This window comes from Gymnogyps californianus, chromosome Z, assembly GCF_018139145.2.
Source record: "Gymnogyps californianus isolate 813 chromosome Z, ASM1813914v2, whole genome shotgun sequence".
Classification (NCBI taxonomy): domain Eukaryota; kingdom Metazoa; phylum Chordata; class Aves; order Accipitriformes; family Cathartidae; genus Gymnogyps; species Gymnogyps californianus.
The window spans coordinates 57329372-57354680 of NC_059500.1; the positions used below are offsets into that span (position 1 = coordinate 57329372).

Genomic DNA, 25309 nt, shown 5'->3' on the forward strand with positions numbered 1-25309 from the left:
GCTGCAAGAGATTTTGGCTATTTCCAGATTAGAAATCGAAAGGCATGACCAACAAATGAAATGTAGCAAGGACACCATCTACAAGACACACCACATGCAACCTGGGGAGCTGGTGGCCTGAGAAAGTGACCTCCATGGCTTCTTCCTTTAGTACGTGTGTAATTTAAGATCCTGCCTTGTAATTCTTCCATTTCCAACTGGGAAGCCACCCCTCCCTCCCACCTCCAACTGTTACCCAACAGTTTTCTTTCTTTGTGCAGCAGAGCAAGTCAGCGATCACAAAATGTGCAAAACATACAACAATTCACACAAGCCCTTGCAACATGAAGACAATTGCAGGCATTGTTTCAGCATGCAAGCACTGAACAATAAATAACTGTATCTACAACAAGTAACATAACAGGAATGGGACAGTTTGAATTACTTATAAATACAGGGAGGAAAGGGAACAAGGAGCATTTGGGAGATGTCATTGTCGTTCCCCACTGTTGCAAAAACGTTTCACTACTGGGCTGTTCCTTATCAAGCAGAAAGTCACTCGCTGCACATAGGACAATGCAACGCGGGATCTAAGAGATGCTGTAGGCACTGCCCACAGACAAGCACGCTCCGGTTAGCAGAGTTCCAGCAATACCACTGTATCTTCATTCACAGCGGCATCTCACTGTTTCAGACCTGGCCTGCTTCCCCTGCAGCTGGCGCTGGCACTTCAAACCACCACAAAGAGAGGTGACAACCATTTCAAATTTCACATACAAACAGCAGAGTCCATGGAAATCGAGTGCTGTGTGCTGCACAGCTCAGAGAAGTTCTGTCTCTTCTTTTTCTCCTTTGAAGGACTGATTAATATTGGCATTAATCCACAATTACTAGCACAAGGACCACATCATAGGTTCATCCATTCATATTTAAACCACGTGCTGAAGCACTGACGATAGGTTTTTTCCTCCCATTCCTTCATGTCTAGGTTAGATAATTTACAAGGTGCAGATGATTTTCTTCAAATGCAAGAGATGCTGAACGATTTTTCTTCATTAAAACCATTTCTCCGTATCTGAGGTTCCAATTCTCTTCTCCAAATAAAGGACTAAACTAAAAGCATAGGAAGAGGGGGAGGAAAAAAAAAAAAAAGAAGAGAGAAAAGACTTAAAGAGTTTTGCTGAGACAATGTACCATAAGGTTTTTGTTAGATGTCAAAGAAAATCTAAAAGCTAGGCTTAGGATACAATCCAGCTGATGGGCTTCCCTGCCCTGCCTCCCCCCCCCCACCCCAGGTTCCTGTGCAATAGCCAACTACTGATAAATAAGCCAGCCAAAACCATAATTATTTAGGGTGCGATTCTGCCTTTATTATTCTACTAGCCTTACTCTGCAAAGCATCCTACTGACCCCAGAAGGACTGTTTAATTTCTTGGCTATAAATTCAGTCATTTGAAACCTAAATCAAACTGGCCCAATACAGTTCAACGTGATGGGCTCTGCATCCTGCATACTTCTAACATTTCTATGTTCCCCCAAAATCTTAAAGGTTTGTGGATTTGTTTTAAGCAAACATAACCTTGTGCAACTTCTCTTCCACATGAATACTTAGTGCAAAGAGTTTTTTCCATCCCTGGGCCAAAGCAAACCTGGTTGGAGCAAAGCAGAAGGGGAGGTGAAGGTGTCTCACCCCAACGCCTCTGTTCACCATGAAGAATTCTGAATTGAATTATTCACAATATAGAAAGGGACATATAATCCCCTTACTTAAAACATATCTACTATTCATTAGAGCAGAAGTTTGCCTCATTTCTTTTTACGCAGCAATGCGCCATGCATCAATAATTCCATCCTAGAGTCCTTCATAAAAATTGATTATTTAATGAGAAATTCAGCCTTTGGATGCTGAGATTGTGCTTTGCTTTTCCACTATGAAACTGTATTAAAATGCTAGCTTCCAAACCATCATCAGCTCATCATAGTCATTTCTGACAGCACTGCTAGAATTTTAGGAGGCAAATCCTACATCATTACAATGCAAAGGAGCTCCAGTGAACTCATAGTTCACTTGAATATACCACATCTTTCTCAAGCTCTGATGTCTAAGAACAACAGGGAACACTCACAGGAAACACCATAGCCTACATAACAGCCCAGAGCATCAAGCCTCTTTGCAACTGTGGGCTTGAAACACACTATCTTCATTATGTCTAAAAAGAGGTCTCTGCACTTAGTGTTGATTAGTCTTTTCTAGACATTCTTCAATGTAGCGTGCCATTCTTGCCACTGAAACAGACTATTAACACTGAAGCCAAAACAATGTTCCCTGTCATGGGATGAACTTTAAAAAAAAAATTATAAACAATTCCAAAATGGAGGAGGGGAAAAAAAAAATCCCCAACCTACTCAAAAGCCCCAAGTTTGAGGAATGAGACAAAGCAGATTGAAGTCTTCCTAAAAGCTGTCAGACTGGGGCCACACAGCGCCATGAAAACAGAGGGTAATCAGAAGTAATTTCCTTTTTGTCCCTCCCACCCACTGACAAAGCAGCAGGAGTCAGTGGAAAAAAAAAAACGTACTTGCTGGATGAGCACATAGCATTGGAGAGATTTCAGTCTATGGCTGTGTTCAGCCAGTTATCTTGTGTGTTAGTTAAGCTAAAATAATGGCTTTTAACAAGATACTGCAGAGCAAAGGAAAGCTTTTTGCACCGTTATATTCTCAGGACTCTTTTTCAAAATAAAACACTCCCTCTCATATACTGTAAACTTCAGAACAATTAAGTCAGTCTCAGAAGAATAAGTCAATATTTTTCTTGGCACAGATCTGAGTCCAGGCATTCAATACTGCTGCTCTGATAACACTGAGAACTGCTGAAAGTCAGTAATAATAGAAATTAACTGAAGACATCAAGACATTGTTCCCAGCTAGGGAGGAAGCCATCACACAGAAATCAGGGCTTCCATTTGCTGGCTGCTGGGGGTGCAATTACTCCCAGCACCCAGGATCTGGTAAGTCTCAAGGGTTTGCCCTGCTTTCCCAAAAGTAAGTCTGGGAATAACAAAGCAAGGAGAGGAGAGAAGGCAGCGTCTTCAAGACAACCAACCACCTGAGACAAGAGCAGCTGACAGCACAACACAGCCCAATTTCACACTAGATTTCCATGTTGACCTGCTGCTTTGCACAGGCCCAATCTTGTATTCTTTACTCAAAGCTCCCAGTCAGCTGAAAGACAACTACAAGATGAATCCTCAGTGTACCACAGAGAAAGGAATTTCATGACTACCCTACACTCCTATCTACACTGCTTCAAAGACATTCGGGTTGGTGTTTACTGCAAGAGCCAGGCAAATGTCTCCAGCTGCAAAAGACACCAGAAAAAAAAATATCATCTGTCCCAAACAGAAGAACCTAGGGAAGTCTTTATACACAAGCTGTTCTTCCTATGTTCTGGAGAATCTCCATCAGTCTGGACTTCTAGGTAACTTAGATGCAAATGCAGAGCTTGTTTAATTACTGCAACTGTATTTATTTGCCTTGTTCCTTCTAACCTGCCTGCCTTCATGGTTACATTATACACTGTTCAAATCCAAAAGGAAATTACTACTCACCGGGCATAGATTATTTAGGATTAACCATGCCACTGTATTTGTTCGGTTGGCTGGTGGTAACTGTGATTCAGTACTAAAGTCTCAAGGGGGGAGTGGGGGAAAAGAGCAACACAACACTAAGGGGAGTCTGCCATATTTGTCGCAAAATACACAGATTAATAGTTCTGTAAAATGTCAGTGACTTATTTTAAGTGATGTAACTCCAGAAAAGATAAAAATAAGGAAAAATTAGTAATAGCTGAAGTAACCGTTAGTAGTTAGCATGAAAAAACAGATTTGAAAAATACTGGCAATATAGGTAGGTACCCAGATTTTTTAGTGGTTTTTTTCATGAACCTTTTCTCCCCTCCTCCTAAAACCCAGAAATTCACAACAACCAAACAAGAAAGGCCAAATTCAGACTTGCTTGTGAGAAGATACAATGCTGAAGTTGCATCTGGTAAGAGCTTGGCCCATTATGTATAATTAAATTGTTTTGGAACAGTGTGCGCTATAGACTGGTAATTATTTCAGCCAGCAATATTAATTATATGTCTTCCTGACACTATATCTAGTCCAACATATATGACCATATTTTGAAAAATCTGTATTTTAAAGTATATCAATGGAACAAATGCAACCTTAGTCCATGAAGGTGCACTCATGCGTCTAGGTGAGATGGAAAATTAGGCCTGAAGTGCCTGTAAAACACCTTTCATAAGACAGCAAGTTTCCCCAAAGGCTGTCTGCATGGAGAAAGCATGCTGTCTGCCTGGAAATTCAAGTGAATTCACTATCAGGCTTCAGATCAGAATTTACAGTATCTTTTCTGGGCACTGTTACTGGATATACAGAGTGACCTAGCCTCTGTCGTCAGGAAAACAGCACCGAACCCTTGTTTAGCATGCGTTCGGTATTTGAACGCAGAGCAGGATTCAATTTCCAAAAGATTATCTGCATTTTCCCACAAGCTGAAAATGTTATTTTTGCTCAGTCCTTTACATCTAAATCATGCAGGAGAAGGCCCTGTTAACAGAAGTGGGTGCAAGATACGTGGCAAACTACTTCCAGCACCTGGCTTTGTCATAGACGTGGTGCCGGGCTTACAACAGCCTGTGAATGTACGTGTCTCAGTTGTTCCAGCTGTAAAATTGGATTGAATATACTCACCCTCCTCAGAGCTGCTGCTGAAAAGCTTTGTGAAAAGCATTATTACAGTGGAATTCAAAGGTGCTATTTCTTACCTGATAATTTGTAATTGCAACATACACACAATTATGAGGGGAGGTGCTTCCATGTGCTGACAAATGCCGTGGGAATTAATGAATAGGGCACAGTTGTTATGCTGTTCCATACATCTAACGTGGGATCGTAGCAGTCCAAAGTTTTGCACCTCTGAATGCCAAAGTAGCCTCCAACCACGTACAATTTGTTTCCCGATGCCACTGCATGGCAGCTCATTCGCTTAGCTGTCACATCTCCCACCTTAGTCCACTGGTATGCCTCACTGTTGAATTTATAAGCAGAGCATGCAGAGAATTCGGTATCTCCACCCATAATAAAAATCTGGTTACCCAGAACAGCTGCAGCTGTGTAGCGCCAGGGCTGGGGGCAGGTGGCTGGTACTGTCCATCTGTTTTCACACTGATCATAGCACTGAACTTTGGGCAGCTTGTCGTGGCTAACGCTGGTACCTCCAAAAGCAAACAGCTTAAGCTTTGCACTGACTACAGCTGCATTGCTTACTCCCTCTCGCAGTGGGGCAACCATGGTCCATTTGTTGGTCACGGGGTCGTACTGTTCTACTTGCTTTAAGGATACTGAAGGGGAAGCTGGAAGGCAACCAGTTGCTGCAGTGTGTCCTCCTACTACATACAAACAGTGCTTAAGTTCGGCAGAGCCATGCCCAAACCTAGCTACCAGCATGGGAGCAGCCTTTGACCACTCCTCGTGAAGGGTGTCATACACCCACACGTCTTTGGAGACTCCGTTTTCTGACCCTCGTCCCCCGGTGATATACACTTTGCAGCCTATGGCACAAGCGCTGAACTCTTTCCGCGGACTTGGTATGTCAGCCTTTGGAATGATCTCCTTTGCCTTTTGGTCCACCAGGTACAGCTTGTCACACATAAAAGTTTGGCCCCCCAAAAGAAAAAGTGAATGGCCAGTTTTACGGGGTCTGGCACACAAACTAGTGACCACTCCATCATTCTGTAAGATCTTTAACTTGCATCTTATCGATTCTTCTACAATCTCTTTGCTTTTCCTTTGCTTGGTGATAAGTTCTTCCATGGCCACATTCTCCATAAGGTATATGGCTGGCAAGAGGGCCAGTCTCACCGTCTGCAATAGCTCAGGCAGATAGCAGTGACGCTTACTCAGGTCATAGTTGACCCAGCTGATAGCTGATTCATATACCAGCCTTTCGTCTTCAGTTTCTAATTCTTCACTGGAAAGGAGTTGCACTACCATGTCTTTTGGCAGCTGGAGGAAGTCTTCGCTTTTACTGATACTCTGGAAGTTGCTAAGGCACATCCTCCAAGAGAGCTCATACAGCTTGGTGCACTGGTGAGCATCTGACAGCAGCAGCATGCCAAGACAGTTGGTGGGATGAAGGTTTTTCTCCAGAAATTCTGCACAAGCATCCCGAATGTCCTGAAACTCCAGCATGTCGCCAGCCTCCAGCAGCGACTCTGCGTTCTCCTCGTTGATGATAACCCTGGAGGAATATGCATAGTCCAGAAGAAGCTCCAAGACTTCGGGGTGAATCGAATTATGAAAGTTGACTTCACTGTCCTGGCTCTCTTTCAGTCCTCCGCTGAACATTGCTTCGAAATAGCGGCTACAAGCAGCTAGAACAGCTCTGTGGCAGGGGAATGACCTGTTCCCAGCATGGAGAAGTACATCTGTAAAGAGACGCTGCTGACGCAGAAGGTTCAGGTGAGTAAGGACACTATCAGCATAGGATGACTTGTGGAACAAGTATATGTTTATGGAGCCAGTACTGGCCCTAGATTTGCGATTTTCATGCATGCTGACTGACATTTTCTTTCACACCTATAAAAAAAGAAAAAAATTAATAAGATTAATAAGACAGTTAAATACATTATTATTTTTACATATCAAAAAGTGTATCTTATTCACTATAAGATGGGAAAAAAAAGCCTTAATTTATAGATGAGTGGACAGAGAATTGCATCTACCTTTGGCACGTGTTTATTTTTTTGTAAGTTGAGTTTCATAAATGACATACTCTAAATTTGTTGCCCAAGAGCAGGTTTATCTTGGGAAACCTGATCTCCAACTTTCATAGCAATACAGTAAGCAAGTAAGTCGGAGGAGAAAGAAAAGGAACCAGGACTGATTTTCTCACCCTTCCCCAACCTAGACCAGCTGATTCATTACATATGTACACATGCACATGCTTGAAACATTCTCCTGTACTGAATCATAGCAGGAAGAGCTACCAGACAGAATACCTAAGGAATGTCAAAAGCTGCACAGGGAACAAAAACCTACTAATCCCATTAGGAAGCTTCCCTTTGGTATAATGATTCCATATGCAACAGCAGAGAATGAAAAAAGGGAACTTTAAAATAAAAACCTAGCAACGATCATAAATTTAGACTTGTGAAACCATAAAAAAAAATATGACGAGTGAATTTTAGAGATTACATCTTGAACTCTGCCAGCGGCCGCCTGCTATAGTGATACAGCATATACACAGGCAGAGTCAGCAGAAAAATGTGTTTTCACTATCAGCTGAAGTCACCGAGGCATCGCCTCTGAAGCTACCTTGAGAATCAAGTACTCAGAGCACAAGCCATTGGTTCATTTTGAAGTTTGGAGGAGGCATAAAACAGAAGACATATCCTATCCTACCCTATTCCTAACACAATGCTGTTCGGTCCCTGTTTGGGGGTTAATGTTACTGTTACCTGCCATGATACGCAGGTCTACATATGATTACAGCAGCAAGTTTCCAGATTTAGTTAAGAGTCAAGCCAAAATAGTATGGAGTATAGGGAAAGGGAGGAATACTGGCAGCCATATAAAGCTAATGGCCAAAAAGCCACAGTGCAAGTAATAGGAGATGAAGCACACAGAGCCCGGTGCAAGCTGTGGCTGTGACCGCTACTGTAATAACCTCACTTCTCTCTCTCCAAACTGCAGAGGAAGCTTGGAGAAAGACGAGAACCAAACTTCCCTAATTACTATGATATTCGCATGCCCAAGAGTCCCTTTTACCGCACCTTCAAATAAGGAACAGGGCAAAGGCTACATTGGAAGCGCCCAATGCTCAAAGTCAGAGCATGACCTGGGGCCACTTGTGGAGGTTTTTAATGTGGATATACTTCCCTCTCTCACAGACTCGAACATTTTCATATTCCTAAGCATGTTTAAGCAATACAGAACTGTACAACTCTATTCCCACATTTCATGCTTCAAGATGACACAAGAGCTTTACGAGCCTCAAAAAAAAGCATTTTTTAATAAGTACATGTATTTTTCTAGATTCATGTGACCAGAACCTTCAATAAAATCAAAACCATATATGATTAATTTGGGCAGCAGACTCCATTTCAGAACAAGCGATCTGTGTATATGGAATATGCAACACCTGCAGATTAACTGCAGCATAGCCAGTACCATCCTTCTTGCTAGCTGTGCTAACATACAGAGTAATTGATTCGTCACATCCAACAGCAAGTTTGTGATATACCTTTCCCTTCAGTCACAGCAAAAAAGCCCCTCAAACCAACATCAATTAAGGAACAAAGAGACACCTTACTGTACAACTACCATAGCCCATTTCCTTTAATCTGAAACATGACTTCCCTGATGAAACTTAACTGGGATTGAAAAGAACAAGCAACACAGCTCAATATACAGTGCTCAATCCAAAATCCTCCAAAACAGAGAGGAATCCTTCCCATCAGAGCCACAAGGTAGAGTATCTGTCTCACTCTATCATGCAAAAGTTTGAAAAGGTATTTTACTAATGCTCCCTAGACCCAACTATTAAATGCACTAACACTAAGCACAGAACAACTCAAGGAGGCTGGTACGTCTTCAAAACACAAATCCTTTTACAAGGCAAATTAAATTACCTTTAATGCAATTGTATTGTCTGGCAAATAAAGACTCAGATGGCATTCAAGGATCCTGAGCACTAATCTCAGACTAAAATTACCCGCTTAATCTATAGCCAAAAAGATTATACTGACCATATACAGGTTGAAAACTGCTGAACTGAAGGATTACAGAAAGGGTCATGGCTTGAAATACTAGTACACAAACAGTCTGGAGACACAGGTGGGAAGGTGAACCCTTTACTGGCAAAGCACCCCCTGCAATTTTTTCAAACTTTTCCAGGCACTTTACCATTTTAAATGTTATTATGATGCCATGCAAAACATTCACTGGATCTCTACAGATTGGCTTTCCTCACGCTGAGGACCTACTCCCGGAAGGTCTCCTCACCAGAGAGCAGGATGGGAGCTAAACACCCACTGATCAGAGACAACAGTGTCGCCAGGATCTGAGGATGCTCATTGCCCCCCTGCTCTCCATCCCAATTAAGTCAATGTGTAGACACCACAGTCTAGGCATGTCAGGATTTCTATGGAAACACAGTTCCTCTCCTTTCCCCCCACATATCTGGGGAATTCAGAGTATACTGAAAACTTTCTTTTATCATGCACACAGGGTTCAGAAACAGGGCAGGTAAAGTTCACATCAGAGGCTGCAAATGCGGGCATTCAGATCTTTCAGCGGGCTCTGTACTCCTGCGAGTGCCACTTTCTCAGCACCATTCAGAATGAGCCCATAACCACAGCAAAACAGGCAAACATAAAAAACCCATCCTGCAGTTACGCGTACGTTGGAGGCTAGTGAACTACAGACCATATGCAGAGGGGAGAAACAGATCACTGCGTGTTACCCAAGCCCACCCACAGCCATAGTAACGAACACCGCTGTAAAAAGAAAAAAAAAAAGGTAAGAGCCACTCTCAAACAGCTACTGAATAAGGCACTCAGAGTTTCACCCCACTAAAATAGAATATTTGGTCTTTCAGTGAGAATTGCCATTTCTCACAAAGCACTTGCAGCTTTCACATATGCTGGTCTTTAACTGTTCCAGTAACATTGCCTTTATCATCACAATGTCATCTATTGAGAAGAATTCAAAGTATGCCAATTCACATTTAAGATAAGCTAACATATTTCCCCAAACAGAACAAAGATACGTATCTATACATATCTTCTTCCTCCACTGTGGTTGCTGAGATGAGTTCACACATGGACTAGTCAAACAAACACCCTTACAAGCAGTTATCATCATCATTTACTAACAGGCAGTGTTTCTGTAAACATGTCCTTTTGCAGTTTCTGACAATTAGCTCAGTCCAGAATCTTACAAGAATATTAAAATGTATAAATGACATCTCTGATTTCTCTATTTGGTGTTGGAAATTATGCAAGCCTCAAATACTTCAGCGGAGGTAATTTACAGTCAGTGAGCAAATGTTCATCTTGAATAATGTGAGTCAACTCCCTTCAGGCATTTTTTCCTTAGAAATAATAAAATTTGTATGTAAAAGACAAGAAGCGGTCAGTAAATTACAGATACAGATTTTATCTAGGAACAGAGGTTGAACCAAGACTTTGATTTATAATTACACTTCAACAGGCTACTTGTCACAGCAGCCCAGTAGTAAACACTACTTTAAGACTAAACAACAGACTCCCTGCCCTACTTCTTAACAGCTCTGCAGCATGCAGGGCTCAGCTTAAATCGAATGAAAAATTAAGTATTTTCAAATTACTGACACATCTCTGATGTAGGCTCACTTTAATAGGACTCTGCAATTACATGGTGGTGGTTGCATTTTTGTTCAGAATCAGTGCAACAGCTGAAGGAGAGGAAATCTGCTAAACATCCCATCGATTTAACTAACACCGCTTTCAGTTGCTAAATCTGCAGGGATACTATCAGTTTTGCAGAGCCAGACTCTGACCCTACCTAAAGTCCTCTAGCACAAAATCAGTGGCTTCCTAGGACCTGCAGCGAGATGGAAAGCAGAACACGCTGCTCCTGCTAGGAATGCACTACTGCTCACCACATGCAGACAAAGAAACTTAACTCTAAATTCCCCCCAGTTCACTCCATCATAACGCCTAAATAACTCCGTCTCTGAAAAGAAACTTGCTGGGTTTCTTCCCAACCTGATAAAGAAACAGTATGAGAAGTTAAAAAGCATTTCGTTTCCTTTATAGTGCAATAACCACGTGCAGAAGTTTCTGTACCAGCGCAGGGAGAGCAGCGTCGCAGGCAGCTACAGGAGCAGTGAGACGCTCGCTCATTCCCCTGCCCTGCCTCACGCCCACTGAGGGATGCTCCGGACCTCCCGGGGCCCCGAGGAGGAAGCTGAAGCCCACCGGGGAGGCTAGCAGCCTTCCTCACAGGAGCCGGCACTTTACGAGGACAGCCGCATACCGGAGACAACAGCTACCCACCGGCCACCCAGTGCCCCGCTGCCTGCAGAAGAGGCGATCGTCCCTGGCGCTCCGGGCAGAGCGGAGGAGGGCCAGGCTCCGGCCGTGCCGGGGACCAGCAGGGCAGCCCGGCTCCAGCCGGAGCGGCACCGCACAGCCCCACGGGCGCGTACTCAGCCGCGCCGCAGGCAGCACAGACCCGTGCGACGCCTGCCTCAAGCATGCGGCAGCTCTGCCTCCCCGCTCGGCCCCCGCCGCCCGCCTCGCCGCCGTGCGCACGGCAAGCGGGGCCGCCCCTCGGCCCGCCGCGGACCCGCGCTGCCCCCCCACCTCCCCACCGCGGCCGGCGCTGCAACAGGTCGGCGGGCACCGACTTACAGCAGCGGCTCCTGGGCGAGCGCGGACGTCCCTGTGCCTCCGCGGGCGGCGCAGCGCCGCGCATGGGAGGGGAGCGCGGCTGCCGGCTCGGCTGCAGCGCGGAGAGGCGGCCGGGCAGGCTGCGCCGCCGGGAGCCGCGCAGCGCCAGGCGGAGGTGGTGCCGCTGGCGGGAGGCGGTCCGCGAAGGAGGGCGGGAGGTAGGAAAGAGGGACGGAAGGAAGGGAAGAAGGGGACGGCTGCTGCTGGCACCGCCGCTCGCAGCTCTGCCCCGGTGGCGGCGCGGAGAAGGGGTATATGCGCTGGGGGGCGGGGGGAGCGTTTATGCAAAGCGGGTGAGTGACAGGTGGGGGAGGGACGGGAGGATGAGGGCAGCGCTCTCACGTGAGTTGCTGTCCCGGTGGCAGGAAAGGTGCAAAGGTGCCCCCGCGCCGCCCCGCCGGGGGCTGCAGGGCGGCCTCCCCTGCCCGCGGGCTGCGCAGCAGGCGTTCCGCACCGCACCGCACCGCACCGCGCCGGGCCGGGCCGTGGCGGCGCGGCGGCCCCGTGGCGTTAGCCGGGCCAGCCTCCCGCTGTGCGAGCTAGCGGCGAGGTGTGCGCTCCCGGCGTCTGCCCCGCCGCGCCGTAAGGCGAGCGCTGCCGCCGGGGCGGCACTCTGCGGGGCGAGGCGGGTGTTCCCCGGGGGACCGGGCTGCCCGTGTCCGCAGCGCTCGGAGTGAAGGAGGGGGCGCGCTCCGCTTTGCAGACACCGAAATAACTGCGCGGGGGCGAAGAGCCGCGCGGAGCGGCCCGAGGGCTGCGGGCGCCGGGGGCTGCGCTGCCCCTGGCTCCCGGGGAGGAGCCGAGCAAAGCAGCCGCTGGGGAGCCTCTCCGCAGCGCCCCGGGGGAGCGGCCGGGAGGGTCCGAGGGAGCCCGGGGCCCCGGGCATCGCGGGGGGCCGAGCACCGCTCCTGGGCGCTGCTCGCTCCTCCTCGCGGCCGCGGGGCGCTGCCAGCAGCGCCGCGGAGCTGCAGCGCACCGCGCTTTCTTTGCGCTCTCATGAGGACTTCACAGAGCTACCGCTTCATAGCTGCACACTGGAGTGCTACAGCAGCACAAAGCCAGGCCTGGCTTTAATTATTTCCCAGTTAACAAAGTATGAGAAAAACGCACTTGTGCAAAGGCCGATTTCAAAAATAAACATCTGCTAGACATAGCAGCAGTGTTGACATAATGGTATCATGCAGCTCTCTACAAGAAAAATACAGGATGGTATACCAAACATTGTACATGTTGCTAATTTACCATTTGCTAATACCATTTAAAGCAATGGTATTAGTCTAAAGAGGCTTCAAGGAAGATAACAATTATTTTACTCCCACCAGCAGGAAACTCCTAGCTACATATAATAGTTTGGAGAATTTGTTCATTCCTTATAATGAAATGTCACCCAAATTTCTGCTGTTAAAAAAAGCCTTGCAAGCAATTAACTAACATGCAGAGGGTTACTTGTATTCCTGTTGCTGGACGCCAGAGTCTGCAGATAAGCACACGCTTAGTGTACAGCAGGACACATCTGAAATTCCACAGAGCCTGGGGGCATACGCAAGCCTGGAGAGCATGGCTGAACAGGGAGCAGATGAGAGAGTAGTTTGTTTCATAGATTATTTCTTTTTACAATATTGTTTGATTATGACATGAAGTATTGCAGATTGCAAGGTCTAAAAATGCTGCACATCTGTATGTAATAAAGTATGTTTCAAAGCTGTTTAGGTGTGAGAGGCTGTTGGAAATTGTAAACGACCTTATGCAAGGGGTATTCACGGACACCAGTGCTCACTTAAGTCATGTATCTCTAGAGGATTTTGGATTAGACTGTGAATGTTCGACATTTGTTGCACATTGGATTGTCCATGTTATGAGTCTAGGTTTTTCCTTTCATCATAACATTTCCCATAAAATGCCTTGATCCTGTTTTCTCCCATTTTCCCCCAACAAAACATGCAGAGATTCCACCCAAATCCTGTTCCCTTAGAGCTAATTCCATTATGGTCAATCTTCCATAGTCTGATGTCAGAAAGTCAGATTATATCATCCTATGCAACTAAAAACACAGGGACGCATTACTTCATACAGTGTCAGGACAAACTTCAAACAGGCACAATTATCACCATGAGTGAAAAATGGAGATGTTACCTAATCTATCGCTCAGCAACGTCTGAACTTTAAAACTGATTTTGAGCATGGCTATGAGGAGTGGTCAGTGAAAAATGAGGTCTATAGAGAGGACAACATACAGGGTTTACACGGCTGCCCACAGCACGCAGATTTGGGCAATACTCTGCATGAACAGAATGAGGCAATAATCCTGTAACGGAGTGACCAGATGAAGTACTGATCTCCCTTGTCCTCCATAAAACGAGGAACTTGTTGAAGTTAATCAGGGCAGAATGATTGGATGAAGCTATACATCATCTGTTGGGGAAACAACTACACAGCCAGACAGCGCCTTCTGTGTGCATGTAACTCAGTGCATATGCACTGTGTAAAGCAGTGCTACTGGTGGGAGCAGAGAAGAAGAAAAAGTAACTCTGTAGTCCTCTGCCTGCAATTCCACGCCTGGAACACTTACAAACCACAACAGTGGTTCTCTTCAGTGTGCTCACAGGAGCTCCTATTTATGCTGAGGTGACAAAGAGCATCCAAAGTGCCTCTGCTCCTTTCTGCACAGGAGTTAGAACTAGGTAGCTCTGGCTGAATACAGCTTATAACACATTTAGAATAAGAATGCTTGCGTGGCTAGCATGGGAAAAACAGTCAAGAAATTAACCTGGTCCAAAGCAAATCTTTGGCCTGGTTTATGTTGGTCCAGGAACTAAGTCAGGTCACATTTAAACACAGTTCCGGTTAAGCCAGTTTTGTAGATGGGCCAATCTGTATTTTGACACTGCTGAAAACAAAGCTGGCCTAGCCTATCCCAGGACATAGTTTAACATGCCCACTGAACTAGTTTAAACATGTTTCTCCTAGTATTTGTATGCCAGGATAGATAGGATCTTTGAAGTGTTGCTAAATATCATGATTTTATCACATATCACAAGATAATTGGCCCTTTTCTCAAAGCCCCAGCTTCTAGAGTCATGTGAAATTGATAATCTCTTAGGGTTGGTTTTGTTGTTTGTTTCTTTTTAATAAGTCTGAAAGAATGACTATGTGGAATGGAAGTGTGGTCTTCAAAAACGGAAAGCATATAAAACCCCAAATATTTTCAGTTTTCATCTCTGGAATTGTAGGTGCCACATTTGACTGAAAAAATTGGGGTAGCAAAAACTTCTTTGTTCAACTCAAATCCAGCTTGCTATGCAGAGAAGCACTGCTGTTTTAACTAAATGAGTTTCACCTCGCACTTTATTTAAATTGGTTTGGCTTCTCTGTTGAGACAAGTTCTTGGATCCTTGAATGTATAGCAAACTTTATAATATGGCTTTATTGACACTTAAATGTTTTGCAGGCATAGCTATGTAGCTAAAACATCTTCCAGACTACCCTAGCAACACCAGCAAGAGTTCTAACGCTGGCAGAGCTGTACCAGCAAAATAATCCATTTACCAGTGCAGGTTATTTCATTCAGGAGATGGAAATACAGTTTTTGTTTTGTTTTGTTAGTATCAGCTGCATCTACACTAGCAGGGTTTGCCAGTACAGCTATCTTGGCAACCCTTTTAAATGCAAACAAGCGCTATGTGCCCGCAGCACAGGCTGAGATCTCATTTTTAATGCTATTAAACAGCTGTGTCTTGGGCTTTTGCCTTGTTAGACTCTTTTTAACCACATGATTTTGTTCAACTGCTAAATAAACAGCATGGGGTTAAATGTATTAGTGTAATTTATCTTCATTCCTTCCTAATTTACACTTTGAATGAATTAATTAGAATGATCTAATTAACACTGTACAATAGCAGTACCAGTGCCGGAGCTCTCCCGGGGGGATGGGGCCAGGAACACCCCTCAGTGACCCACACCTGCTTTTCTTGTCATTTGCCTTTGATGGGCTTCTCCAGCCTGGCCTGTAAACAGAGGTTTGGGTTGATACAGCCCAATGAGGTACAATGCTTGTTTAGTGCCAGAGACTTATTTAAGATGTTTGGTGGGAGGACAACATTCAACATTTCTTAGCAACAATTACGCCAGCTTGCCCACTAGTTCTGGGGGGAGAAACCCCTCTTTGCCCTGTTCTCCTTTTCTCACCTCTATGTATACTTTTCAAAAGGATTACATTCAGTCAGGCTGGCCCTTAGATGTCATTCCTGCATGGCATGGCAGCTCAGACCAGAAAGAAAATACCTGCTGCTGTCTGAAAGCTAGCAGCGCTAAGGGGCAAATGTTGGTGTATGTGACATGTAACTGCTCCTCTCCAAAACATTTGTATTGCATCAGTGTGACAAATGGTTGTGAGGTGTGAGTCCCCTGTCACTTGTAAAGCATATGAACACTAGCCCATTGAAGTCAGTGATTATGCTATCATCTTATGTGTAAGAGATAGGAAAAGTCAGGCCTTGGTTTCTATTTAAGGCTGAATATGTTTTGCACAAAAGATTATCAGAAGGGTAACTTTGGCTGTAAAATAACATTATAGATATGGATAATGTCTGGAGTGAGAAAGATTTTCACCTGAGGTTTCTTAATCCTTAGGGGAAATCCTTGGAAGAGCCTGACTATTGCATCTAGTCCAAAATACACAATTCTGCATTATTCCAGCAGTGTGTGCTTATACAGAAAAGTAGTGTTGAGAAAAAAATATGCCTCAGACTATAAGGAGAAGCCATCCACTTCTCTTTTGTACATAATTCCTCTGTCCATCTTATCATTTTCCAGTTTGTCTTGCTCTCTAATTACTCCCCAAAAAGTCTCTGCCACCTGACTTTATTTTTTGCCTGTTCCATATTGCCTGTTCTCCCTCTTAGCAAGAAAAGTCATTCCTGGTCAAAGAAGACAACAGTGATTATGACCCACTTTTGACCAGGTTTGATTAGCAAGGGGTCCCAATTATTACTGGTATGCAAGCCACTTCCCATACATATGTGGACCAGCACAGGACTGGGAGTACCGCTGCAAAGAGTGGTTGGTGCCACTTCTGCCATCACTCATGGTGACATTCAGCAAAAGTCTTAGCATCTCATTCAGATGTTCATTGCCAGGAGATTTCGATTCCCTGTACATATCTTTGCTGGCTATTCCCATCTCTGAACAGCGACTCCACATAGGGGCAGTTTCTTGCTTCTCTCCAGGAGCTATCTCCAGTCAGCGCAGACTCCAGGCCTTGCAGCCACTTCCCTTTGCTTTCTCTCTTGCTAAGTAGCAGTGGCCCCCAGTGGTGACAGCTAAGCTGGCTTCTTATTTCAAGTTTTCCCACTCCGTACTGAAAAGCCTCCATGCTGCAGCAGCAACTTGGCCAAAGGACTTGTGAGTTCCCCGCATCTTCCAGTTCTGCAGGGACCATGGGCCAGTTCCTCCTGACCCCTTACAGACCTAATTTGGAACCAATCAATGCCGATGAGCCTCTGAGAATAGGGCTGTACCTTATATTACTCGTTAAAATGTTTAGTCTTTAAGAAGGGACTAGGTAATTTAAACAGAGAACAGTGTGTCATCTAGGGAGACCCCTAAATGATGGAGATTTTTTGCTTGTCTTCATCTCTTATGTTAGTATTGAAAGCAGGAAGACAGAAATGTATTCATGCGAAATGCAAAAAAACCCATAATAGCTTTGGCTTTGTAAGGACAGGAATACACATCTAAGTGGCTATTCTTACATTCATGAGTAGCCCTACACATTTAAATACAAGGTATTTAAGGACTTGTAATACTTAAGGACTGTTTAAGGGCTTATATTCAATGTATTTAAGGAGAAGGATTTTTGTCATGAGATGGGAATACACGTACTTTTTTGGTCGTCCAACTTTGAGTCACTCAAGTCTGAAAACAGAGACATGTATGTCTCCAAAAAAAATTTACATTTTAGCTTGGGGACTTGTTACACTGTTCCCCTCACTTAGATGCTATTTTGCCCTCAAGTCAAAAGAGAACTAGCTCTTCACCTCTTCAGGCCTGCTGAAGAGTCAAGCCATACACTGACAGACGCCAGAAAAAAGAAGGCAATGCATAAGAGCTGAAATGCCCTGACTGCATCACATACTTAGCAGAGAGCTTCGGATTTCTTTGGGTGGATAAGAGCAAACATGAGAGAAAAACTTTTTTTGCTCCTTCTGTTTTTCAGTGCCCGAGGGACATTGAGCTAATCTGTCCTTATGGATATACAGGTAGATCAGGACCTTGGGTGTAAGTCCAGGTTGCTCACCTGCCAAAAGTCTATGTCTCAATGCTACTATCATCCACTGTACCAAATTAAAGTGAGAGCCAACAGACGTCTTGTAGTCATGCTTTCCATCATCATATACATACATCTTAGAGGACTAGTTTCCAAAATACAGGCCGTGAGGTCATGCGAAGTGGTCCACAGAACCAAAGTAAACTATAAAGTTTATATTGTTTCTAATTCAAAAAGTTTGATGATAAGAATGCATGAGAAATTTGGAAGCTTAACATGGTTTGTTGGGGACCACTGCTTTGAAGAGACATAATGTACAGAGTTTCCTGATTTTTATGGGTTTAGGACAGATCCAGACAAGTATTTTAAAGCAAGCTTGTTTGTCTAAGTATGGCTTTATTAATTTTCCTGCTGAACAATTCACCACAAACATCTGGAACAGCATTATTAGTAGTTTTGAGGCCACATTAATTCTGGATGTTCTTAAATAGCATTTTTACAGATACTTAAGAACACTTAAGAAAGGAACACTTTTGAAGGCTCTTGGCAGAACATGAGAAGGTTAAAACCGAGTCTCAGTTACCTAGTCTTATTCTGTGAAGCCTGATGATTGTAAGGACTAAGTAATCTGATTCCAGACATTTTAACAGAATGAAATGTGTCCTATGGAGTTGGTATTTCTGTGGTTTAGAGCTAACTTTTGAACATGTTGCCTACAGCAGGGGTTGTTTCCCAGGCATTCTTATATGCACAAGTAGCCTCAGTATCCTCATCAGCCTATGTCTGTTTAATAAGAAGGACTTAAAAGGACACATTTGCTTGTTTTAAAAGACTTGTTTATGTACTCTCTCGAAGCCTTTATTTGAGACTTTATTGTTCTTGTGTACAAAGGAAACCAGTGAATTGGATCCTGCCACAGAGCCCGTGTATTACACAAAGGTTTAAATCTTTCATCGTGTTGGTTTGAATTTTTTTTATCTTTTTTTATAAGGAAACCTTTGTAGAAGATGAATTCACTGTTCACACAGTGCTGGTGCATTTAGATCTGCAGCAAAACCTTTTTTAAAAATAAAAACAGTTTATGAGTGAAGAAACATCACATCATAATAGGCAAAACCTTGCAAGTTTCACGTTCAACAGTGAGAAACTAGATTTCTTAGGTGAACTGTATTCCAGAAAGGCCTGTTACCTCTCTGCTCTAAATATTAATTTGGATGATTTAGTTAAGCCCAAGTTAAGTAGAAGGGCTTGAACTTGGAAGAATGTGTAGTGCAAGCAAAGCTTCAAAACTTTCTTAATACAGTCAATGTGGCATTTACTCTGGTTATTGATTTGCATCTTCAAAGCTCTGCTTTATTTTAGGGTAATGGAGTTTAATTAGAGATCTGATTGCTGCTGAAAGTAGTAAAAATGAAACTGTTGATGCTTTATTTGAGCTAAACATTTTCTGGTGATTTTCCCAACCTCTAGGACATGCCTGAACATGTTTTTACTTTTCTACCTGAAGAAGGAGCCACTTGGCATGTCAACATGTATATTTTGGCTTAAAGAAAAGACAGTAGTTTGGAAATACAAAAGACAGCTTCTGTCTTTTGTAACTGGTCGTGTGTTAAGATGTAAAAGAGGTAATACATTAAATTAGAAAGAATTTGAAGTGCATAGTTGGAAGATAGCTAACTGATCACTTGGGCTTTCTTAAAGAAATGTATTTAAGGTTTTAGGTAACAGATAATTTCCTTTTCAGAATCTACTTTCATCTGTATGTAAACTTAGAATTTTGCTCAAATAGAATAACAAAGCCTTGTGACTCACCACATCCAAATAATTGATTGGAAGAAACACGGATTTTCCTTACAGAAGTAATGCACATTCAGCTGTGGAAGTAATCATATCCTGTGCTGGCTAAAAGATCAGAAGATTCCCACTAGTACATTCTCTAGACATCTTTGAAATTCATTGCTTATTGCGATAAACTGCACACATCACAAGTATTCTGGATAGAAAAATACTTGCAAGCTTTGTCATATCACAATAAACAGATGGGGGCAGGGGCTGGCAGCCTTAAGACAGTGGTCCTCGCATAGCAGTTGTCAAACGCACATAAATGGATTTTGTAGTTCAAAAATAATAGTTCACCAAAATATCTAAGCAGATATTTGTAAGTGCTCAGTAGCTTGTGTGAAATGCCAGTACACTTATGGCACACACACAAGCCCAGCCAGAACTTGTGTTTGTACATGTGTAGTCTCATTTTCTCAGCTAGAAACAAAAAAACGAAATTTCTGGATGACCAATTATATGAAAATTCATCAGATTTGGAAATCTGGCTTCAAAAATTTCTCAAGCAAATTTTACATGTTCATTGTTCATATGAAGATTGAAAATACCTAAAAACCTCAATAAGTGTTAATACAACTGCCAGATTTTCATGAAAATGAAAGCTGTGTGCATATGCAAACAGAATCCTAAAATTTGCCTAGAGGATTACCTGAGCTCCTATGACTAAGATACGTTGGAAAGACTTTCTGTTCTCTTCTGCTCAAATACATTTCAAGAAGCTTTCCTTCTGCTGGGGGTCTTTGAGATTCCAGTATGTTAAATGGCAAGAAATCTTTGAGGTACAAAATATCTGACAAAAATCATAAGTGGTTTCATCAGATGCCATTGATTTTCCCAGATCACAGTCAGATCAAAAGAAAAAAAAAAAAAAAAAACAAAGAAGAAACAACATAGAATTCTCCTTTACGATTGACACAGCAGATTCCATACAATTTTTATAAAATCAATAAATAAAATTATTTTATGTTGCTTCTCTGAGCAGGTCTAGTGAAGATGTGTTTCTGCAAGATAGCTGTGTTGTCTGAGAGCAAAAGAGTTTTAAATTTTCTAGAGTTCCTATGTCTTATTTTCTACCAAATAACATTAACGTGTGAACTTCCAAAACATGCATTAAGTAATGCAATGAGGTTTAACTTTTTCATGCTAATGCATCTCAATAAACAGACTATAGAAATGAAAATAGATTTAAAACGCAGGGCTCCCAGCCCATCCAAATATAAAGTATAAAATTTTGTCCTTGATCTTCAGAGTAAATTTAAACAAGGACTTATCTTTAGACTCCTTAACTTGTCAAATTTTTCCTTTTAGTATATCCTAAATATTCTGAATATTTCAGCATACCCCGATATACTCCTGTATGAGAAATAAGCTAAAAAAAAATCCAATCTATTGTTTTAAGGGACCAAAAGAAAAAGATCCTTCAATAATTTGTTACTACAACAAGGTTTGTAAGAAGAGGAAATCTCTTCAAACCTTCATTCTTCTTCTAGTGTTATAGCTACAGCACCACAACTACTACCATGGAATTACCATCACGTTCAACCATTTACTTGCTAGGTGTAATGCTTTAGACACCTCTTTTTAAACCGAGAAAGTCATCAAGTCTGAGCTGAATTCTGCAGCCATCTCTCCCCGCTCTCCGTCGCAGTGAGGTGGCAGATGCCTGCCCCAAGTCAGCACCTCTGCAGGCAAGGTGGGACACAAACACCCTCACTGTCTCTGACTCGGAGACAAGCACATGGCACCAGGCAAGGCAAGAAACTGGCCAAAGCTCGTGAGAAATGATGTTAAACTCACTGTTTAGGCAATCCCTTATCATGAACAAACATCAGACGTCTGAAAAGGGATCGGATGAATCCTGGCTTTGTTGAAGACAGTAGACAGATGATCGGAGACGTGGTTTTGTCTCACTAATTATTACAGAGCTAGGCAATTATGTTTAGTGAAGCAGACATGCATTTATATTACCTAGGCTCACGAATGCAAAACTAACTCTACCCTTCCCTCTTTAAATACATCCCTCCTCCCTCTTTTATTATTACTTAGGGTACAATTACTTATTCTTTATAGATAAACACATTCTTAAGGAACTCATGACAATGGTATTTTTTCCTTTCTTGTTTTCAGCATATATTTATTTCTCTTTGCACATTCCTGTCTTGCTCCATCTTGGCACAGTGCATTCAGGCTGTGTCCTAACTGTTAACAACATACATTTCTCTTAGCTGCCCTCCTAGCTTAGCAGTATTTGTCCATAAAGGTAAAAGGAGCTGCAGAGAGGGGAGCCTGCCAATTGCACAGCCAAAATATACTCAGTCACACCCTGGTAATGGACTGATTTTGGAAGGATTGCACAGATTCCACCCCGATAGGTTTTGGTACCACGCCCCCTATCTGATCCACTTATTTCAGTAAATCCCACAACCGTGAAAAGATAGATCTGACCTGTTAATGCCTGCAGGCATAGTTGTCCACTCTACCCTGATCTGAACCAACAGATTAACTCGAAATTTCTGAAGCACATTTTCTCAACATTATTCATTTAAGACTAAAACCCAGCTCCTGTGAAGTCAATGGGAGTTTTGCCAGTGAACGTCAACGCCTCTGCTATTTTATTCCTTGGCTTCCTAAGCAAGAACTGCCAATCATGCTGTATTACACAGTAATTTTATTAGGCATCCAATCACGCTTTCAGTGGAGACAAGTTACCCTTTGCCTTTGTCGGCAACAGAATCAAGTGCCTTCAGCAAACCACCAAATTCTCTACATGTTTCTTTTGTTGGAAGACACAACTCTAAACGACTTCAAACCATTCTGACTTCTGAACTGAAAACCGAAAACATTATGCCATCGCATATATGTAGTATCAAACTCCTGTCTGCAAGCTTGTTTTCTGACTCTTTTCCCCCCTTTCAGGACCTAAGTATTTTCCCATTTCCTTCTGAATAGCAAAGCCTGTAAAATAGACATTGGTCGATTCTATGTTATATCATTCTGCACAACTAATATGAAGTGTCAAGAAAACATAAGATAATAAAAAAATCCAAATCTCCCTTTTCATCAGAAAATCAACTTGAGCTTTATAAAAGTGTCTAGTTATTACTTCAGACTCTTTGCCTAGAGGTATATATTTTTGAGTGAGGTGTCTTTTTGTCTGATTATTTTTAAAAAACCAATAAATCTACATATGACAAAACATATGGCTAATGATACTAGGCAGTGTTCTTAAAATATTGGTACCTTGGCAGCTCTTGGCAGAACTGAAAGCAGTAGACAGATATGGCTTTAAACTGCCTTCCTCTCTCTGTTTCCCTTTCTCCAGTTCCAGCTACAGCCAAGGCAAAAAGCCACCTCCAAGCTTCTTTTCACAGTGTTTACATACATTCAATAGCCCTCGGGGAGGGAAAGCAGAAAAGTGGCAGTGGATGTGTGCTACTTCAGGAACACGAAATGTGAGTAGCACAAGTCTCCTGCATCCAGGGGTTTGCTTTAAAGCCATTTTGCAGTATCAGCATCGGTAGAGGCAGTTCTAAGCATCGGGTGCCATTTGACTGCGTATTCCCCCTATCCACACAACTGACTTGAACGAAGCTGGCTTTCTAAGCACTCTTCAGCTGACCAAACATATGGTTGAAAATGATAATAATAAAAGGCATTATAGATTAGTATAGTCTATTTCTAATATCATTTATTCATAGCAGTACTATGAAAAACATTTACACAAAGCATCCCAGGTAATATGAATAACTAATGACCACGAGAAGCAGGAGTTAAATAACACGATCTGACCACTTCTTCTGACAAATTAAACTGCAAACACAATACACAAGCCTTAGAGCTCACTGAACAAAAGAGATTACTTACAGACTGCCAAAAAAGAAAGCAACATCTGTTACTGTGGTCTATACAAAGAAAATATTACTGTTTAACTGCAATGAAAACCATTCTGCAGCTCTTAAAATCCACAGTTCGCTTTAAATGTATTGTATTTTTTTTTGAAACTTGGTATTTTGTAAGGTTTTCTTTATCGCTTAAAAAAAGCTTTTCTCCAAAATATTTCACAATAAATCTTGAAATTCTTTTCAACAGATCTTACTCAGTATACTGAGCAATACTGCTTACAAACGTCTTTTAGTTATATTGTGGTAGCTCTTTGGATCATGAATCAGTGTTTAGTCATATCTTTCTTTGAGACTTTCCATAGTCATAGCTTTCAGATCACAACTCTCAGGCTCCACACTGTACTTCTAAATGAAATTATCACAATAAATTAGATATTCACAGTAAAGATTAGGGGCTTGGGGAGGTGTGTGTATCAATAACTACATATTAAAGGATCGATCATTCATTCATATTATGAATACACTGAAAGTTAAAAATATTTCAAATCTAAAGTCTTTCTTACATACACAGCAATTCTAAATATAAATTCCATAGAATTTACTCTGCACTTCCCCATGAAGTAATTAAATTAATTTTGAGAGCTGAGATTCCTCAACTGACTAAAGTATATCAGATTATCTTCTTTATTGTGTCAAAATCATAGAATATTGGCTGGAAAGGGTCTCTGCAGGTCTATAGTCCAACCTCTTGCTCAAAGGAGGGTTACTTTTGCAGTGAAATCAAGTTGCTCATGGCCCTTTTGAAAACCTCCAGGCAAATTTTGAAAAATCTCCAAGAATGGAGCTTATTAACTTCCCTCAACCCACTGATGATGGTTTTGCTTATGCCACCCAGGATGCTGTTCGCCTTCATCACTGCAAGGTCACACTGCTGACTCAGGTTCTACCTGCTGTCCACCAGTCCTTTTCTGCAAAGCTGGTCTCTCACCAGTCAGTGCCCAGCTTGTACCAGTGCATGGGCATTTTCTGCCTCAAGTGCAGGACTTCACACTTGTTGTTGTTGAACTTGTTCCTGCTTGTTCCATGGTTGCACGGTTCCATGGGTTTGTATATGTCCAGCTTATTTAAGTATTTCCTAATTTGATCCTCCTCTACTGTGGATAGTATCTCTCTCCTCCAAACTTAGCTAGTAGTCAGAGAAAGCTTATTAGAATAGAACAGAACAGAATAGAATAGAATAGTGCAGTTGGAAGGGACCTACAACGATCGTCTAGTCCAACTGCCCAACCAGTTCAGGGCTGACCAAAAGTTAAAGCATATTATTAAGGGCATTGTCCAAATGCCTCTTAAATACTAACAGGCTTGGGGCATCAACCACCTCTCCAGGAAGCCTGTTCCAGTGTTTGACCACCCTCTCGGTAAAGAAATGTTTCCTAATGTCAAGTCTGAACCTCCCCATGCGCAGCTTTGAACCATTCCCACGTCTTATCACTGGATCCCAGGGAGAAGAACTCAGCGCCTCCCTCTCCACTTCCCCTCCTCAGGAAGCTGTGGAGAACAATGAGGTCACCGCTCAGCCTCCTTTTCTCCAAACTAGACAAACCCAGAGTACTCAGCTGCTCCTCACAGGACATTCCTTCCAGCCCTTTCACCAGCTTTGTCGCCCTCCTCTGGACACATTCAAGGACCTTAACATCCTTCTTAAATTGTGGGGCCCAGAACTGCACACAGTATTCAAGGTGAGGCTGCACCAATGCTGAACACAGCAGGATGATCACCTCGTTTGACTGGCTGGTTATACTGTGTTTGATGCACCCCAGGATGCCGTTTGCCCTCTTGGCTGCCAGGGCACACTGCTGACTCATATTAAGTCTGCTG

At 42.9% G+C, this 25309-nt stretch overlaps 1 protein-coding gene across 1 annotated transcript; it reads right to left on the reverse strand.

Moving 5' to 3' along the window:
• Positions 1-662: 662 nt before the first annotated feature.
• ENC1 (ectodermal-neural cortex 1) lies at positions 663-11483 on the reverse strand. Its single transcript, XM_050913231.1, has 3 exons — positions 11447-11483; positions 4814-6626; positions 663-1092 (listed from the first exon to the last, which is right to left on the reverse strand). The coding sequence occupies exon 2, from the start codon at positions 6612-6614 to the stop codon at positions 4845-4847; it is 1770 nt and encodes a 589-aa protein (XP_050769188.1). The 5' UTR covers positions 6615-6626; positions 11447-11483; the 3' UTR covers positions 663-1092; positions 4814-4844.
• Between the last annotated feature and the right edge of the window lie 13826 nt (positions 11484-25309).